Source organism: Medicago truncatula, chromosome 2 (genome assembly GCF_003473485.1).
Source record: "Medicago truncatula cultivar Jemalong A17 chromosome 2, MtrunA17r5.0-ANR, whole genome shotgun sequence".
NCBI classification, from domain to species: domain Eukaryota; kingdom Viridiplantae; phylum Streptophyta; class Magnoliopsida; order Fabales; family Fabaceae; genus Medicago; species Medicago truncatula.
Window position 1 is genome coordinate 32,917,326 of NC_053043.1, and position 21,363 is coordinate 32,938,688.

At 32.4% G+C, this 21,363-nt stretch overlaps 1 protein-coding gene across 2 annotated transcripts; it reads right to left on the minus strand.

The window, feature by feature from the left end:
- Positions 1-283: 283 nt before the first annotated feature.
- On the minus strand, positions 284-2,828 carry LOC25497052 (myb family transcription factor IPN2). 2 transcript variants are annotated; one of them, XM_013596615.3, is made up of 6 exons: positions 2,482-2,828; positions 2,294-2,370; positions 1,918-1,984; positions 1,731-1,797; positions 1,505-1,547; positions 284-1,217 (listed from the first exon to the last, which is right to left on the minus strand). In XM_013596615.3, exons 1-6 carry the CDS (start codon positions 2,657-2,659, stop codon positions 522-524), a joined length of 1,128 nt encoding a protein of 375 aa, XP_013452069.1. In that variant the 5' UTR covers positions 2,660-2,828; the 3' UTR covers positions 284-521. The 2 variants fall into 2 exon arrangements, with proteins under 2 accessions (XP_013452069.1, XP_039686561.1); XM_039830627.1 differs by having other exon boundaries at positions 1,927-1,984; positions 2,482-2,805.
- Between the last annotated feature and the right edge of the window lie 18,535 nt (positions 2,829-21,363).

The window sequence follows — 21,363 nt, forward strand, 5'->3', positions numbered from 1 at the left end:
TCTCACTTCTTGGAAGAAAATATATATATATATAGGAAAAAAAACTGCTTAAGAGTGACGCAGGGAATGTTCCACACATAGTGTCAGAATAAAAAACATTAGAAGTGGGTCCAAGAGAAAAAGTACAAAGAAAAATCATCGGTGATAAAAAGAAGAAAAGTTTATATGCTTGCTTCGAGTTTTTCTCATCTATCATAACACCATGCAGACAAGCATTCACCTAAATTTGTTAAAACAAAAAATTTAATATAAAATGACCATATTAAAGATGCAAAGTAAAACATACAAGTGAGAATGCTCACATTAACTAGGCACATTTAAAGTGCTTTAATTATATCATAGTTAGAATAATTGAAACTTTGGTTTGCCATGCAAGGCATTATACCTCATAAGAACATGATAATTTCCAAGACCAAATTTAAAACCCTAGATATCATACCTAAGAGAGTTTCACAACAAAGGAACAATTACATAAACATAATTAATTATCAAATAATCTAAAGACATTAGATAACTAATTTTTATCCAAATGGTGAACCTCTACCTTGTGCCATAGTACCAGTACTAATCATAGGACTCATTCTTTCAGCATGAAGAGATGGCCCTCTTCTTGGTGAAGGTCTTTCAAGTTTATTCATAGATGCATCAAATTTCTTTTCACCTAAAATTTCCCCTTGAAGTAAAGGCTTTGTATCATAAATATCTATAGTTTCAATATCACTTCCTCTATCCAATGATGGAGGTGCAATTTGTATTTGATCACCTTTGAAAGGATCATCCAAGCATGATGAAGCTGTCCCTAAATCTTGAAGCCTTAAATCATCACTCCACATTAATGGGTTTTTTCCATTTCCGCTATAAGGGTTAGTGTTAGGGTTAGGCCTTTTCTTGCCAAGACATAAATTCTCATTGATTTGCATAAATCCATGATGATCTAGGGTTTGCTTGTCCATGTTTTGTTGAAGGTCAAGTTGATCACCACCGCCGCCGCCGCCTCCGAATAGGTCGAGATCTTGAAAAGATGAAAAACTAAGAGGTGAACCAAATTCTTTCAATAGTCCCATTTCAGCCATTCCATGAGGTCCTACAACAACACCCTTTAAGTTATTAGTTGTAGATGCCATGTTTTCACCTGCAAGTGTTTGATAAGCTTTCTCCAATATACTTTGCATGTATTTCCCTTGAGCTTCAATTCTTAGTTGAAGGTGTTTTTGTACCTGAAATATACAACTAAATTCAAGTTAGAACGTGTCCATTGAAAATACTAATTATGCAACAAATTGGATTCTCTAAAGCCGGATGCACTGTATATACAATTGATTGCACCATACAACTGGTTGCAAAGGATCTAGGTTTAATTTTGGAAAAATATGCACTTAGAACTTAGAAGGTTCAACAAAATCACGGTGCCACCGTTATAATTTCGTCAAACTCGCCAAGATTCCAAATATATGTGCACTTATAAAAAGATTTTGTAGAGCTTTTGTAAAGTTTGTGTGTTTACCTCAAGCTGCTCATGTAGTCTTCTCTGCACCTCAATTTGCATCCTAATTACATCAACCTTGTGTGAGTTACTAATTGAAAGAGTTCCACCCCCCAAGAAAAAGATTCAAAACAAAAACTTGAGCAAGAAGAATTTTGAAAATTCTCTCAAAATTTTCTTTACATACAAGTTCGTTCAAATTAAAATAAGTGATGTATAGTGAGAAGAAGGGAATTGGAATGCATACTCATTCATGTTGCGGCCAATCATAGCAGAAGAGGAAGCAGTATTCCGTTGCAGTTCTAAAGCTGAAGCTGCCATATATAAAGATCTTGTCAATATAAATATAATACATAATCATGTGTAAGGATCATAAAGTTCAAAAAATAAAATAAAAAAGATTTGGAACCTAGAAGAAAAGAAAGAAGTGTCACCTCTCATCCCATCCTTAATTGAGTGATCATTGAATTCCTTGTGGGGTTGCTTTCCAAGCCTAAATTTCTATGTAGTACAAACAACAAAGAAAAGAAAAAGGATATAAATTAAGAGAGAGACATCAAACAAACCTAAAAAATTAATCATAAAAAAAGGGACTCGGATCATCTCTCACACTGCGCACCGGTGCAGCAAAATAATTTTTAACTCAAACAACATACTACTGTATGCGGTTGCAAATTTTTGTACAAGTAAATTTTGCTGCACCTCTGCATCGTAGGAGATGATCTCTGAGTCCATATTAAAGTGTTGTAAAGAAAAAAGCAAAAAAGAAGTTCAAATGAAATTTTTATTTTTTCATTTTTGTATTCAAACCTGAAGATGGCTCTTGAGATGGTAAAGGGTAAGACCCTTCACACCCATAACCCTCATGATAGTTTTAGGAGTGGCCTCTGAAAAATTTAAGAAACCATCATAAATATCTTAGTATTGATTCAAACATATAAAAATAACAAAAAAGGTGCATGAGAAGAGAAAGAAAAAGAGTAGTGAAAGAATAGTACTATCAGGTCCTCCAAGCTGAGTAACAGCATCAACAAAACGTTCATGGAGTTCAACAGTCCAACGAAGACGAGGTTTTGGGTCAGTTGTAAGAACAAGACCTGAGTCACCTTGAACACACATGGGTCTATCATGTGAATTCATAGTTGAAGGCTTCTTTGGAGGGAACATTCTTTCCATCTCTGTGAAGAGAATACCGCAGAGATTCAAGAACAAATGCGGATGCAAAATAGGGAAGAATATGGTGCGTTTTTGAAGAAGAGAAAATGGAAGTGAATGGTTTTTGTTAACCTTCTCAAAGTATAAAGCAAGTGAGAAGGAACTAACTATAGCCTTACTTAAAAGAATGTATTTAATATTATGAATTTTATTTATTTATTTATAAAAAGAAATAAAGTTAACCTATTCTAACATGCATACCTTACTTTATAAAAAGACATCTAACTCCCTATTCTCTCTCTAACATTGCCACCTTGTTAATTACTATATCATGCATGTGTTCACAAAAGTGTGGTACAATGGTAAGATTTGATACACCGAATAAGTATTATGAAGGATGTTTAGAATTTTATCAATGATTTTAACAAATTATGTTTCCTCTAATAAAGCTAAATATTAATGTTTCATTGATATAATAAAAAGTTGAAATAACGACGAGAACGTGAAAATTGAAAAATAAAATTGTAATCAAATTTAAAATCTCTAACTCGTAATTAATGACCATATTGGATTTTGGCATATTTTGTCTCTAAATTTTGGTCCCTATTTCAATTTTGAAGTAATATTTATCTATTAAAATATGGGTTGTCTATCATATACAATATTGAATGGGTTAAAACAACGAAAAATGTTAAATTTTATTGAAAACAATAATTATTTATTATAAAAATATGTATTGAATATTAAGTGTACAAATTTCTAAATAATTTCTTTTAACTTGTTATATTACGCAAGTTTGCACATGATATAAAAAAAAAAAAAAATCCATTAAAATTATTATACCATGCATGTATAGTTTATTACATTAATTTTAAATAGAGACACCCTTTATTAAATTTTATATGTATAGATATGGAGCTTTTTGAGGCATCATGAAGGAGGCCCTCAAGCAATGATGATGATGGACAATATGTATAGACAATAGTGTTCATGGCTACATTATTTATTTACATGAAATATTGAACAATATTTGGTTAAAGCATTATTATGGACATAATCTCTTCTTTGGCTGTTTATGTATGAATGGGGTATTTCGTGGTACGACACCCTTTTTAGCATAATTATTAGTACGAAGATATCAGTGGCCTCTCAGCTACTATGGTAATAATGGAAAGTATTGGCTTTATGTCATTACCATGAAAAAGTTTTCAATCATATATCTGACGGATTTTTTTTTAATTTTTCTTTATGATTGATTTGTTGAATGAGTGGTATATTATTACCTACACTTTACTACTCGATTATGCGAGTAATAACTCAATACATATATAAATCAAATTAACTTGATATTAGCCATTAAAAAAATTATATTGACATTTACTTTTTATGTTAAAGGGAGGATTAAACAAAACCCGAGGTTTTTGAGATGTTGATGTTAGTTTTAATTCAAGTTAAATGGTTTTAACTCAAGTTAGTTGAGATTAAAACATGGTTAGAAAGTTGGTTAAAAGTTTGTTAGATGACTTAGCTATTAGTTAACAAATTAGTTAAGTTTGTTTTGATTAAGTTATGTAAATAAGCTCTATATATAAGCATGTTGTAAATAGTTTTTAAAGGTTTAATGAGAATCACAATTTATAACAATCATTACTCTTCTTCTTCTCTAATTTCTCCCAATTTTCACAACCCTAAATTCATAAAAAAAACCCTAGCTTGCATTGCTGAGTATCAACAAGAAGATGAGACTCGGCAGGAGCCTCCCATAACAGCTGATCAAAACATCTAAGTCTCACAAAGGCAAAGTTTTGCATCTTCTAGACTAGCTGATCATGAAGTCATTCCTAATAATGAAGTGAATGAGGAAGGGGACTTTGTGCATTTTGCATTATCTGATAAGGTGTGGAAAATTGCTATGATAGAAGTGTTAGATGCAATAAGCAGGAATAATACTTGGGAGCTTACAAAGTGACCAGTAAATAAGAAAGCTATTGATGTGAAACGGGTTTCTAAACTGAAAATGAAACTGAATGGTGAGATAGCTAAGCATAAGGCAAGGTTAGTTGCTAGAGGCTTTAAGCAGAAAGTTAGACTTGATTATATTGAAGTATATGCTCTTGTAGAAAGACTTGAGACAGCAGTCGAATTGATAGTTGATATTGCTCGTGGAAGGAACTGTCACTTGTAGCTTTTATATGTGAAGTCAACATTTCTAAATGGTCTACTAGATGAAGTTGTGTATGTCACACAACCTCTAGGGTTCAAAGTCAAAGAAAAGGAAGATATGGCATTTAGATTACATAAGGCTCTATATGGTTTGAAGCAAGCTCCAAGAGCCTGGAATAAGAGGATTGACAACTTTCTTGTGCAGCAATACTTTGTCAAATGCAAAGCTGAATATGGTGTCTATGTGAAAAATAGCAAAGTTAGTGATTTGATACTCATTTGCTTATATGTTGATGATTTAATAATAACTAGTAGCAATTTGGCCGAGACATAAGCTTTTATAGGTCAGATGATGAAAGAGTTTTATATGACTGACCTAGGAAAGTTAACATACTTCCTTGGTATGGAATTCACTGAAACTTCTGAAGGTCTGGTTATGCATCAAAAGGAGTATGCTTCTAATATTCTTAAAAGGCTCGATATGATGAACTGCAATCCTTCGTTTACACCGGCTGAAGTAAATGTAAAACTGCAAAGGATGATAACGAAGAGCTAGTTGATTTTACATTGTTCAAGCAAAATATGTAGGATCTTTGAGATATTTGTGCAATAGCATTCATAATATAGCTTATGATGTGGTTATAATCAGCAGGTTCATGAGTGAACCTAGAAATTCTAAGGAACCTTAGATTGTGGTGTATTGTTTCCTAAATGTATCAGTGAAGCTATTTTAAAGCTAATTGCCTACTCAGATGTATATTGGTGTGGAGATAGGCAAGATAGGAAAAGCACTTCATGCTAATTGTTCAAATTTATGAATGCTCTTATATCATGGTGTACAAAGAAGAAACCTATAATGGCACTTTCAACTTGTGAATCTGAGTACATTGCAGAGTGTTTAGCAGCATGTCAAGAAGATTGGCTAGACTTTGTGCTAAAGGAACTAAAGATTAAAGCATGCAAGCCCATTGCATTGCTTATAGACAATAAATTTTCCATAAACTTAACCAAAAATCATGTGCTGCATGGAAAAAGAAAACACATTGAAGTAAAGTTCCACTTTCTTGGAGAACAAGTGAACAAAGAGGCTCTCAAAGTCATACATTGTTCAACTGAAATGTAGCTTGTTGATCTGTTTACAAAGGTTGTGAAGATTGAAAGGTTTAACAAGCTAAAAGGCTTGATTGGAAGGGTGAAGCTAGAAAACTTGAATTAAGGAACAATGTTAGTTTTAATTCAAGTTAGATGGTTTTAACTCAAGTTACTTGAGATTAAAACATGGTTAGAAAGTTGGTTACAAGTTTTTTAGATGACTTAGAAAGTTTGTTTTGACAAATTTAAACATTGTTAGGGAGTTATATTGTAATTGATCCAAATCATGGAAGAATACAATTTAACCATGAGGAGAGGTTGTGTACATTGGACCTATATTGATGGGGAATTCCTAAATGGCTTAGTGGGTAATTTCCTAATGCCAAAAGCTGCCATGAAACACACACATAGCCTATATATTGCGTGTAAGTGTCTTTGGTTGAGTTAGGGGAATCTACATATGAGAACATTGACTTGTTCGTTCACTTGCGAGGTGATGTAGTGTAACGGCCTCCTTATCAAGTACTTCAAAGTAGAATAAAACCAAAGAAAGAGAAGAAGTATAATCTAAGAGAATGAATACACTACAAGAAAACGACGTTTTAACGTCGGACATAAACCCACTCTAAAAGGGATAAAGCGGACGCTAGCAGTAATTTAGCGTCAGATTAACGTCAGGGTTGGGGCAGGCTAAAAATGTTGAAGCTACTGGATAGAGTCGGCTCTCTAGCATCCGAGGCTAATGTAGCGTCGGTTTGCTATGCATACTTTAAGCTTTAACTTTGTGAACAAACTAACGAAAAATTAAAAAAAAATTGTGAATTCAGCAATAGAGTGGGTTAGGCCGACTCTAGTCAGGCACTAGTAGCGTTGGTGTTGGGGACCGACGCAAAAATTCGAGACTAGTTTGCTGTTTTCTTGTAGTGATATCATTACTTGAATTGTGACTTCACTTGTTAGACATTGTGGGATGTATTGATGCTTAATTTAACTCGATGATTTTATGATATTAAGTTGTTGTTAATTATGTATTGATTCTTTGGTATTTGTGATTTGTGATTGTTACATACATATTGCAGACTGAAGGAGACAATTGTAGTTTAAAGAAAATAACCTCAATTTGTGATTGTTACATACATATTTTTTAGCTCTGTAACATCTTGTTTAGAAAATTATACTTATTTTGATTCTCAAATTGTTTTCATCTCCCCATTTTTAAGATTATGAATATTTAACATTGTGACATATGATTACTTTATCTAATGACTTTGATTTTCAAATTTAGTGATGTGATAAGTGAGACTTGATATCATTTTACTCATTTTTTCTGGAAACCTTTAATATTAATAGTCTCATAAGATTAAAATACTTATAAAATATTAAGTGGATTATTTTTTAGATTTATGATTTACTATTACAAAACTATATGAAAGTGAACTTCTGCGAAAACAGATAATTAGGGTTTAAGTTAGGCGAATGGATCGACCACCAACACAGTATCAAAATTCAAGTGTGAACAGCTCCCTAAAAATACAGCAAACATAAAAGCTCTTTCGAGCATCAAATACTAGTGTAAGACTACTAGACGACTAGAAACTTGCAAATCTCAACAGATCTAGAAACATCAGAGAGTCCGAGTAGTCAAGCTACCAAATACAATAGAATATCATCAAGATTGAAGGTGAAGGTTCTCGAAACAGTTGTTACATATTCAAATCAAATATTGGAAATATATTTTGCTAAGACAAAGAGGGCACTGCATATTATGGGAGTAGAGTGTTGATCTATGAATTGTATGTTGGTTGAGTATCTCTTGTACTTTAAATATTTTTATTCCCAATTGTTAATTCTTTGTTGCTCAAAAAATGAGTAACCCTTACTTTTCCATCAAAAACAACCATAAATTCAATTTACTTAACAAATACTACACATGCATTTAATGGTGTACTATCCTTATCCAAATTGACAAAAAAAATCAAATAAAAGGAAAAATGTACAAAAATATAACAAGAATCTAAAAGAAGCCATGGAAGTGATCATGAGCATGCATTTGTATGTATGTTCTTTTCCTCAAGCGTGCATGGTCTTTTGGATGTAGAATATAACTTTTAACCTTCACTTCCACAGAATAAAGCAATCAAACATCAAGTTTCCAATTTGAGAATTATCTTACAAATTAAGTGCATATAACAATCGAGAAACAATTCATTTGATTAATTATTTCGACAATTACCTAGTATTGTCCATAGAATACCTAAATTCATAGAGATCACGAAAGACATATTCCTTATCGAGAATTAAGTAATCATTTTCTTTTTGTTGTCTTCCATAAATAGACATAAATTTTGGAATTTCTTTTCATGATAAGATTTACAATAACCGTTTTCTTTTTTACACGAAATGGAGTTTAAATTTGAGAGATGTCTACGGGGTCTCACTCAAGTTTTTTTTTTTTTTTTTTTTGACTCAATAGGTCTCACTCAAGATAAGAGTTTGTATATATATATTTTTTTCAAAATAAAGAGAATGAAGTCAAATTTCAACAACCAAATTTGTTTTGTTACCATGCACGATGAGAAAGCACAAAACAACAACGTAATATGGAACCCAACTTTAGGGCATGTGGTTGGTAATATTTGAGGATGTAAACATCAATATATAAGGATATTGCTATGTGGAGCTTTTGAATTTAGGAGAGTGGGGGGACCTTTTAATTCTATCAAGCTTTTAGAGCTCATAGCCTTATAACTTTCGTGAAACTGAAGTTTGTCTTATCATACATGTATATGAATGCATTCATTACATCTCGATCCAAACAAATAAAAGTAAAGTAAATTCAAATTGAATAAAAATGAGACGTGAATGAAACTTTAACCACAATTAAAAGATTGAATCTATGGCAATAATTAGAGTTAAAAATTTAAATTACACTTCCTTCAAAAAAAAAAATTACACTATTATTTTATTTTTATATTGCAACCAATTTAGAGATCAAAAGACCAATTTAACAAATGAATTTTCATCAGTATTTTGGTCTTTAAATCAGTTGCAAAATGAGTTTGTGACAAATAATTAGAGAGTGATTTATCAAAATTTGTCAAATCCTTAGAGTGGCTATTTTGATATTTTTGGTATCTAAATTGGTCTCTAAATTCGTAGTGTGGAGGCTTCCCGATGTGCCAACCTAGTTGGGATGTGGGTGCGGCCTCCTGATGTTTGTCTTTCTCCCTGCTTAGCAAAAAAAAAAAAAAAAAGTCGTAGTGAATTTTTTTATAATTATTTCTTTGTTACTAACATTAGAGACAAACTTTAGAGGAAAAATTTAATCTATATTTTTTTCTTTCTATTAACTACAATAGATATATTTTTCCTTTTTCTAATTATTGTTGTTGATGTAATTTTTTTCATTGGTTTTTTTTTCAACGAAAACTTTAAATTGCTAGTGCATATTTTTTCAACTCTCATAATTATTAATTTTTAAATTAGGGATCTTACAACTTTGGAGTAAAATTTATGTAATACCAATGTAATTAATATAAAATAATAATTGACATCATTAATTGATGAGTTTGGAATAGGTAGGTAGTATATAGGAAATTTATGCTTATGGAAGAAAAAAAAAACTAAACGACTTTACTAAAAAAAAATAAAAAAAACAGACTTATATATATATATATATTTTGAGGAATTTGTTTATATATTTTATTAGAAGAATTAATTGTGTGTATATATATATATATAACATTAATTGTTTTTAAATTAGTTAATTCTGAATATAATTTATAATTAATTATACTATTTCCACTTTACCAAGTTTTTGGGCCTTTTATTTTCAAATAAAAAGCTAAATGCATTCTTTTCATTCAAATCAAAATGGAGAATAAATGCTTTCTTCTTTGACAATAAAAGGAAGATTCGGGCCCAAAATGTGTAAATTTGATTATATACAAACAAAATAGTTTATAATTGCCAAATTCTCAACTCTCATTTTATTCAAAACCGTCAAAATTTGCCAAAAAGAATCCCACCAATTAGTAATCTTTGACTAGATCATATGAATTAACCAACCATCAAAACCCAATACATGTTTTACAAGTGTTAGTAAATTTTATAAACAATGAAATCTAGATGATTAAGACTCTCCATAGCCTTCGTATTTCTTCTCTCATGCATACTTTAACTTTAGGTTATTTTAAGGTTATTTTAAGTTTGTTTCGATTCATAGGCAATACTACTATACCGTCATCATAATCTCGTAAGTACAACTCATCGTATGGTAAAAGATTGCAAGAACACTATATATTGGAGGCAAGTTCGATCCGACAATTCACCACTTCTCACTATTTAGTATGTGTGAGTTTTGCCGTTAAACTTTTTAACAGTAATATTGTGACACAAATTTCCCATTTGTTTTGCAAACTACCCAACTTGTTATGGACATATTATTCCTTTTATAAAAGTATGATTATAATTACTATAATAGTTTCTGCGATCTTATTTGATTTAACCAAACAAAGCAACTAGACTTCACTTTTCGCTTGTTGAGTTTAAAAAGGTAGAACTCTATGGGATAAAAGTGAGTTGGGTTTAGTGTTCTAAGGACCTGTTTGCTTGAGTTTCAAGCATCTTTATGGGCTAGAAATGAATATATTCCACCGTATGAATATATTCCTCTACAATGTGAACTTATGGGTCCCGTCTTTATGTTTAATTCCATCTTTTGGAAAGTCTCCCTATCTCCTACCCCCCAAATTAAATTGGCATCTTTCTTTAGCGCCATGAAACTTGGATTATACTGGAGGTTGAGTGTATGATTAAAATGGATGACATATATTATACAAATTTAGAACATTAATCTCACTTACTTGACATAATCAAACTTTGGTTACAAATTTTCTAGCATATATCAATTCAAGCTGCTTGGAAATAAAAAGGCAAATATTTATCTACTATTCAGTTGTTTTTGATCATCAAATTTTCCTTTTTTTTTAGTAAAATATCATCAAATTAATTTTCATTAATTAACTTTAGAGTGAAGATCTATTTTTTTAGCATAAGACGGTGATGCGACGAGCGGTATCGTGCCTCTGCACCATCCTCGTTACGGCTCTCATGGTGATCTGCGTCGTTGGTTTCCATTCAACTAGTACCACATCTGCCACGGGTGGTGGTTGTTGAGTTGTTGGTTTTCGTTAATCAATGGTTGTCACCACCGATCTGGTTTTTGTTTGTGTGTTGGTTCAAATAACCCGTAAGGGCCGAGGGTGTGTCAGGTGTTTTGATTCTTTTTGCTGGTTCCAGTGGGAATTCATCATCGTGATGTTATGCGGTGGTTTTGTTGAAACCCAAAAGGATCTATTTGTTATCCTCTATTTCGCCGTCGAGTGGGTTGGTTCTGGTGGGTCATTCGAATCTGTCGCCGCCTTCCTTTCTTTGGAAGTGGTTGCGGTATTGTGGTTGGGCCATGGTTGTTAAGTTGTTGTTGATCATATAGCAGTAAATAGTTTGTGCGTGTGGATTCGCTAATTACAGTGTTGGTAGTCGAATCCACCCCCCACTCTCAAGAATCTATTTGTGGTTTCGTATCTAAGTCATCCTTGATTGACATGGGACTGTGTGGACTCGAAAGAGTCGTTAATGCTTGTTGTCGTTGTTGCATGAAGTTGATGATACGTGATTCAATGTTGTGTTGACGATCGATTCATTCACCAAATTATAGACTCACAAACGTCTATCGTTAACGGTGTTCATTTGTTAGAGTTTACTCGGGTTGGATTTACTTTGTTGATCTTTTTTATGTATTACCCGTTAGGGTGGATCCACTTGGATTATCTGGGTCAGGTTTTATGTCCCCCCGTTTTTATGCAATTTTCCCCTTTTTAAATAATATAATGAGCAATTGGCAATAGATTAGAGTAGGGTACCAACTTAGTTGGACACTATTCGTTTTCATGTCTTTTTGTTTTTGCCTTATAAAAAAAATATCTATTTTAATTCTAAGAAAAACTACTAGACTTAATTTAGTCTCTAAATAAACAACTTTTTGTATTATTGAGAAAATTTTGAATCATTGCGAAATATGGATTATTCGGTCCTTGACTTATTTAAAAGAGACATTTGATTTCTAAAAAGAGAAGAAAAAAAAACCACTAAGTAATTTGTTATCCAATAAATTGTTTATTTTCGTTCTTCCTTTTGTATAGCTGTAAAACAAATTCATGCAATGAGAATAATTAACTTGGATCAGAGAGTACTTAAGGAAGGGTGATATAGCTTTAAAACACTAAATTATTTGCGAGTTTTACGTGTTTATATCTACGAAGGCAAATTTTTATATACCGATATCAAAAGATAGATATGATAAAATTTAGAAAATTCATGACTGTTTTTAAAATATCAACATTAATTTAGTGTTTATATAAATATTTTTTCACTTTATGTATTTTTTTTTCCTAAGCAGGGAGAGACAGACATCAGGAGACAACACCGACATCCCAATAAAAAGTAGGGGAAAAAGTATGTACAAAGAGAGAGGGGGGACTAGGCCAAAACGCTCAAAACAGAAAAGCAAACAATGCAAAATAAATAAATGACTAAGGAAATCTATAATTGGGAAGATCAATTCTGTCGCGGTAGAAATCCATATGCAACTTGTCTAGAAGAGTTTCTAACCATATAGAACCTTGAATCTCATGACCCATATTCGCCAATTTGACTGCACAGCTGTTACCTTCACGAAAAAGCAATTTTGGTATCGACATTACCAATACTTCGGACATTCCAATATAACAGAATCATTTGGAAGATGGAGGAGGACCACCCTTTGCATGGGTTTGATAGGGCTTGCCAATGACTTGCTTTTTAAGATTTTGCTTCTGCGACTTTGTAAAAACTTGAGTGAAGCCTTCATCAGCCATTCGTTGGTCATACTCACGGATTCTGGCCCATAAATCATGACCATTATGTATATTCCTGCTGCTGTGTACTTATTGATGTATGGGTGGGACCTGAAACGATAAATTTACCTATGCGTCATTTGTGATATTGTTTGCTGCGTGTTGGAGTTGAAAGGCTCTACATCTACAGCAGTGGAGTCTTGCTCATTTCCCGATCAACTATGTTCTCCTCAGCATCTATCTCCTCCAACACGTGTAGAGAAGTGCTAGGTAGCCGGTCGGTGCGAGTTGTAGTAACTTTTGTCTGATCCCCAAATGTGTAAGTAGCTTCAAACTCTTTATTGACAGAATTATGAGGTACTGCCATTTGAGTTGTGTCATTTGGTATGGCTTTGTTTGTATCTTTATCCGTTGTTTGTATCTTTATCCTCCTCATTTGTAAATTGCGTGGCTGCCAACTAATGAGGGACTATGCTTGTAGCCTGCTGCTCTGTGGGAACCGTAATATCCTTGTCCAACAATACCCTCTTGGGAATAGAAACATCTTGCTGACTAATGTCCACAGAGGCAAAGGCCTTTGAAGATCCAATGCCCTCCAGATTATCCTTAGACTTCCACGTTTGTTTTGATCTTTATGAATGAACCGGTTGCTTCCCGTTATCAATAGTTTTCTTTCCAACGTCTGTATGGTGCTCATGTGTTTCCGCTCTTTGAGGGTGTAGGCGACAGCATGAATTAATGTTGTGACGAATACTATGGCAGTGGGTGCAGAAGTCTGGGAGACCCTCGTATTCGATAGAAATGGGGAAAGCAAAACCTTCACATTCGACCATCACCTCGTAAAATATTTTCTTTGAAATGTCCAAATCAACGAGTATCTGTGCATAGTGTCCATAAAGTATGTTCCGCGTGACGTTATCAATCAGTAACGGTGTCTCAACCGCGCCCGCAATTTCATATAGAGTCCTCTCCATCCAATACTCTTGTGGGAGTTCCCACAACCGAATCCATACCTGCGTGTGAGTTTGTATTTGAGTGTGTAGGTTGAAGTCCTTGGTCCATTCGAAAAGTCTGAGCAGCCCCAATTTCAAGTTTACAGTGCCAGTTGCCCAAACCGTACGCATATCTTCTTGTGATGCAAAAAAGAATTCGTAGAAACCTCGGCCAAGGGAAAGCATATGACATGGTCCTTTGACTTTCCATAATTTCTGAAGTTTGGCAGTCATGTATTTGGTTGCATAGGGTTTGTCACCTTTGTTTAATACCAAACGACCACAGAGGTTAATTTTACAGAAATCTAACCCCCTGGAGTAAGCAGTGGGAGTAATTGATATGGATAGCGTTTCTCCACGGATAGAGGGCAACATGAGAGGATCAGCCGTTGACGGAGTGCCACGTAAAGCTTGTGCGAAGGAGGGTTTTGCAGACTGCACAGAAGCAGCAATCGGTGCAGGAGCAACAATTTGTGTCGGGACAGCTGTAGCATCATTACTATTGCAGGATGGAGTCGCCGCAGGGGTGGAAGGAGGAGCAAGCTCTGCCTGCCAGTCAAACATGACTAGGCACACAGAACTACCAATCAACTAGGGCAAAACGAGCTACATAGGGCGGAGTGGTACAATTGGGAACGCGGCCAAACCCTAGCAGAGAACCATCAGCCAAAAATCGCCCTTTTCGCTTTATATAAAAACCATAGTTTAAAAAAAAAAAAAACCATAGTTTAATATTTGCATCGCACTCGTTGCGAATTTTGTGTTCATATGTGCGGAAGAAGTTTGTTATATATCGATATGATAAATTTTTTAAAACTCATGATTGTTTTTAACATATCAACATTAATGTAGTTTTTCTGAGAAATTTTTTTATTTTATAAGTAAAATACCGTTAAATATTTACACCGCACTCGTTACAAATTTTATAAGCTTATATCTGCACAAGCAAATTTTTATGTAATGATATGAGAAATTCTATTTGATAAAATTATGAAATTCATGACTATTTTCAAAATATCAACATTAATGTTGTGTTTCTATTAATTTTTTATATATTTTATATGTATAACACCGTTAAAAATTTGCGCCGCAATCTTTGTGATCTTTATGTGCTTATATCTACGACATAAATTGTTTATATATCGATATGATAAAATTTTGAAAATTCGTGACTAATTTCGAAAGATGTATATCAACATTAATGTTATGTTTTTATTAAGTATTTTTTTATTTTATACGTAAAATATAGTTAAATATTTTTCCCGCACTCGTTGAGAGTTTTATGTGCCTATATCAATGGAAGAAATTTTTTATATACCAATATGATATTGTCAATATGATGAATTATTGAGAACTCGTAACTATTTTGAAAATATCAACACTAATGTAGTGTTTCTATTAAAAAAAAATATTTTGTATGCAAAACACCGTTAAATATTTACACTGCACTAGTTTCAAATTTTAAGTACTTATATCCATGGAAGCGATTTTTTATATATTGATATGAGAAAGTTTTAAAAAATCATTATATGCAACGCACCGTTAAATATTTGCACCGCACTTACTACAGATTTTATGTGTTTATATCTGCGGAAAAATTTCAATGTATTGATAAGAAAAAACCAATAAGATAAAATTTTAAAAACTCATGACAATTTATAAAATATCAACATTAATGTAGTGTTTCTACTTTTTTTTTAATTTTACATGTAAAACATTGTTAAATATTTGCGCAACACTTAGTTGCGAATTTTGTGTGCGTACACCTGCAGAGCAAAATTTGTATGTACTATTATGAGAATGTTGATATGATAAAATTTTGAAAAATCTAGATTATTTTCAAAATATCAACATTAATATAGTGTTTCTATTAAATTATTTTATTTTATATATAAAACACAGTTAAATATGTGCTTATATATATGAAAAAACAAATGTCTTGATATGAAGAATTCAATATGATAAAATTTTCAAAACTCATGACTATTTTCAAAATATCAATATTAATGTTGTTTTTTTATTAATTTTTTCTTTTATATGTAAGACACCGTTATAAATTTGCGCTGCACTCTTTAATTTTATGTGCTTATTTATATCTACGGAAGAAAATTTTTATTTACCTATATGAGAATGTCGATATGATAAAATTTTAAAACTTGTGACTATTTTCAAAATATCAACATTAATGTAGTGTTTTTATTAAGTATTTTTTTATTTTACATGTAAAATCCTGTTATATTTACGTCACACTAGTTGTGAATTTTAAGTGCCTACATTTATAGAAGAAGTTTTATATATACCAATATCGGAATGTCAAAATTATGAAATTTTGAAAACTCATGATTATTTTGAAAATATCAACACTAATGTGATGTGTGGTGTTTCTATTAAATATTTTTTTTCATTTTATAAGCAAAACACCGTAAAATATTTGCACCACACTCATTTTGAATTTTATGTACTTATATTTGCGGAAGCAACTTTTATTTATTGATAAGTGAAAGTTTTGAAAAGTCATTATTATTTTTTAACATATCAACATTAATGTAGTGTTTCTATTTAAGATTGTTTTAATAGAAAAAAATTGTTAAATATTTTCACCGCACTCGTTGCAGATTTTATATGCTTATATCTGTAGAAGCATATTTTCTATGTATTAACGTGAGAAAACCGATATGATAAAATTTTGAAAAATCATGACAATTTTTAAAATATCAACACTAATGTATTGTTTCGACTTTTTTATTTTAATATTTGTGTCGCACTCGTTATGAATTTTATGTGCGTACATTTGCAGAAGAAATTTTTTGTGTAACGATATAAGAATGTCGATATGTTAAAATTTTAAAAACTCATGATCATTTTCAAAATATCAACATTAATATAGTATTTCTATTAAATATTTTTTATTTTAAATATAAATTAGATAGATTAAGAAGTTAAAAGAGGTGTGAAAAGTGGGAAGGTCGAAGTGTCAAATAGACAAATAAAGCTAATTCTAAAAAATATAAAAAATAAATAGTTCACGGAAGGATTTGGCTGTCAAGTTGGACGACGTTCTTTGAAAGTGTCTTTGTATCAGTTAGTTTATGGAAATGCATGCTATTTACTGGTTGAACTCGAGCATAAAGCATATCGGACAACAATGTTTCTGACTTTTGATACAAAAGCAGCATGAAAAAGAAGGATCGTTCAACTGCATGAACTAGAAGAGATGAGATTAAATGCGTATGAAAACGCACGCATTTATAAGGAAAGAACAAAGACATATCATGATAAACACCTGGTGAAAAAAAATGTTTTACCCAGGTCAACTTGTTTTGCTCTTTAATTTCAAATTTAAGCTATTCCAAGAAAAATTGTGATCCAAATGAAAAGGCCCTTTTAAAGGCTCACCATATGGAGCAGTCGAATTGGAAGATCCTGCTTGCAATGATACTTTCAAGCTAAATGGACAGAGCCTTAAACGATATATGTGGAATCAAGAAGAAATGTTTAAGGTGAAAGATATGTATCTTTGAGATGCAACGTAAACATACACGTCAGGCTCGAGACGTAAAACAGCGCTGAAGTTAAGATTTTAATAAGTTAATATTTCTTGTCCTTAACAATTACTTGCTTTAATTTTTGCTACTCCTCGATATTATTTTCAATTTTAAATTTTGCATAACATATATAACTTTTACATTTCAAGTTTTAAATTTTTATAGTCTTAGAAAGTTGTTTCAGAGCATTTACAGCAGAAGGCTAGCTTACCCTCTGAAGTTCAAGAGTGCGATAACTATTAGGGCTTGGTAGGAAAGATACTCATCATATCACCACCTCTTTTTCTGTATAGCATATCTGGTTGGACTTTAAGCCAAATATACATTCCACCCTTCTATTATAACTCTTTTTATTTTGAGTGTTTCATGAGAATGTTATTCTTGCTCGAATTTACGACCTTTCTTTACGGACTATCGGTCATGTTATACTGCACATGAGGAAATTTTCTTTGATGCCTTGAGCCTTTTCAAGCCACCCTTATTATTACTATTACTATTACTATTATTATTATTATTATTATTATTATTATTATCATCATCATCATCATCATCATCATCATCATCATCATCATCATCATCATCATCATTTGTTAACCCCTTTCGGTCTTCATAAAATAATTTGTTTTGTTGTTACTAAGTGATAAGTCAAGTCACAAGTTTTGAACATTAATATCATCTATTTGATTTCTTTTAGAGATAGATATAGAATATTATATAACTTTGTATATGATTTAAAATTAAGTTTGAGGTGGGGTAGCAGCATAACTTATTCATCAAAAAAATGAAAAAAAAAATGTAGATAAACCATAAAAATATGGGTCTACACAAAAAAAAATAGAAAAAGAAAAAATTCAAGAGGCAAAAACATCAAAAAATTTGGTCTTTGAAAAAATATTATTATTATTAAAAAAAGAAAAAGATAAAAAGTTATACTTTGACCGGTCATGTTTTGATTCAAGCAAGGTGGGTGGAAATCCTTAAATGTAATTAATAAGAATATGTAGGTTTATATCTAACTCCAAATCATTTTAATAGCCTACTTTTCCAAAAAAATCCCACCTTAACTTAAGCCATGTTACAACCCTAAAAGACCTCAAAGTGTGTGTATAACATGATTTGAATGTTTGTTTAGAATTGTTTCAAATTTATAGCAAGGTACATTCATGTGACGACTAGAGTTGGAAAATTTCGTGACTAGCTCTATTGGCTTTAAGAGATACATATGTGTATCTTGGGAAATAGTGTGGTTGAGAGTATGAACTATCTTCTCTAAGCTTATTCCGCTTGCAATGAAGTGGTAAGTTAGTCAAGTCTGGAAATGAGAGGAGACACTGATCTTATCAACCTCTTCATAAAAGTATGGTTTGTTGGAACAAAATGTGTTTGACATTGCCACCTTTAGGTTTGATGACAACAATATATTAAAAGTTCAATTGAATATGCTAATATTTGTTCAAGTATACAGGACCATAGACTAAAATTTATAAGTCTTAAAACAAGGTATCGGTTCTGGAAGAACATATAGGAGCAAAAGAATTTTCAAAGGAAGCAAATGTTGCAAGTCAGAGTTTGAAGAAGTCAGAGTCTTAAGACAATCATAAGCTGACAATCAGAGTCTAAAGCCATCAGAGTCTGAACCTGGAGTTAGTTATATTATCATTGGAAGACATAAGTTTTTAGAAAGAATAGAAGCTTGGAGCAAGTTATTTCAGAGGAATTAAAAGACATTGGATGTTTATCCACTGAAAAATGGTCAGAGAAATCGCAATAGTACAATTGTACAACCACTACTCCACTCATGTCTGCGCATAGTACAAGCTACATATGTGTCTACGCTGGTTAATTCTCCAAAAAAAGGAATGAATTTCAAATTATTCCCTCTTAGGACAATAACCAAATCAAGCATCGGATCATTGGTGATTGATCAAGCTTCTACAACGACTCTTTGATGTGCTGACACTTCTACAACGTCTCTTTCATACCTCTATATAAAGGAATGAAGACTTAAAGATTTGTAGAGACTAAACAACATTTTAACATGTGCCAAAACTCTGCTGAAATTTTTGTGCATCAAACACTTATAATTTCTTAACAATTGTCATATCTTAGAAATTCTAGAGTCTTAAGAGTCTTTATTTGATTTGTATTATGAACACCACTGATTGTATATCAATTGTTCAAACCAAACTTATTTCTTTGTAATTTGTCTGTTTAGAAGTCTCTTGCTTTGGTGCTTGAGCATAGGAAATTTCTTGTTTCTATGCTTGAGTATTTGAAGTATCTTGCTTGTGTGCTTGAGCATTTGTAATCAGAACATGATTTTAGTGAAATCTCCTTGAAAGTGCAAGGGGGACTGGACTACTTCCGGATTGTGGAAGGAACCAGGATAATTGCTTTATGTCTTTCTCTTCTCTCTCTATCCTTACTTTATCTATCGCATTAGACTCTGAACATTGTTCAAGATTCTGAACTCTATCAGACCCTGGACTTAATTTAAAAAGAAGAAAAATCTAACACAATTCAACCCCCCTTCTTGTGTTTTTCTCACCTTCATGGTTTCCTTGAAAAATATGCAAAGTTTAAAATTCATTTTCTATTCTTATTGAGGACAAGCAACAATTTAACTTTGGGGTTGTGATGATAGGTCATCTTACGTCATTTTTAACATATTTTTCAATCCTTTCAGTTAAGTTTTGATCCAAGTTATAAAAGTTTTAGAACGATTCGTTATGGTTTACCAGACATATTGTAATGTTTTCATTTCAAATCATGTAATTCTAGTTTTTCTGAAACCAAGCAATTCTTAGGTGTTTTTGATGTAATTCAATGCAAAATTATGCAAATCGACGAAGCAAAGCACCACGTCCTGATTTAGGAATATAATGAATGAAGATTCAAGACACCTCTGAAGACATTACAAGAGAGAGAGAGAGAGAGAGAGAGAGAGAGAGAGAGAGAGTATTCCAAGTCACAAGACAAGTACCAAGAAAGAAAACACTCAAAAAGACCAAGAAACAAGCACAAACACATAAGAAATCGGACCCAGAAGCCTCATGAGTGTTGTCTGCACCCCCGGGGGTGCGTCAAAGCAGTGTATATTTGCACCGCTGAAGGTGCACTTGCAAGGGGTGTTATCCCATACATGGGGCACATGCGCATCCGGAAAAAACAGATCAATGTTGTTTTCTGGCTACAGGTTTGGTGCAAAAGCCCAGATTTTCAGCCCAAATCCACTTGGAAATCAACCTATAAATACAACTCCTTTTATTCACAATTATTCATTCAAACATAAAGAGGTTCAATGGGAAGGCAAGCACTAGAAACTTCAAGGGAGGAGTCTCTCTCATATACCTTAGTCTCTAGTTTATTTCTTTTGTAATTTTGTCTTTTGTTACCATAAGTAGCTAAACCCTAATTGGGTAGGGTTTTAAGATGAACCTCTATTTATTTGTTGAATTTTTTAATTTAAGTTTCTTATTCAATTATGTTATAATTTCTACTTAATATTCTTTTGTAATAGTCATAATGCTTTCATTGACCTTGTGAGTATGGCATACCTAGTGCCAATGTCCAATTATAGAATCGAGCGAACTCTCTTTTTCAAATGTTCCATATTGAATTTTATTTTTTTCCCATTAGTATGGTAGATGACAGACGGCTATCCGTTTGTATAACTTCTAAGGTAGTGAGTATGTGATTAAACTTCTAAGATTCATAGACAAACTTTGAGTCGTGAGATGACAATTTAGGAATCTCAATTCTTTAATGTTTCAATTACCTCCGAGAGAGTATGACCCACTGTAATATCCCGTATGTTGGCCTACTGACTACCACTATTGGACTGAAAAATCTGCACCCTTTAGTGTTGTGTATAACCTTAGGTGAATTATGTGCAACTCAACAGCTAGATGGGCATACTGTCCCACGAACTCATCACTTAAATAGAACCCTTATCTTATAACAAAATGAGGACTTATCTTTTAAATCCAACAAGTAAATAGAGGAGATTCAAATAATCCTAATCACAGCCAACATTG

Bases quoted from the DNA above. Each gene is read 5' to 3' on its own strand.
- LOC25497052 (XM_013596615.3), bottom strand. From the start codon at position 2,659: ATGGAAAGAATGTTCCCTCCAAAGAAGCCTTCAACTATGAATTCACAT. The intron at 2,371-2,481 runs GTACTATTCTTT...TAAATTTTTCAG, and splicing joins TCAGCTTGGAGGACCTGATA to AGGCCACTCCTAAAACTATC. The intron at 1,798-1,917 runs GTGACACTTCTT...TATATATGGCAG, and splicing joins AATTAAGGATGGGATGAGAG to CTTCAGCTTTAGAACTGCAA.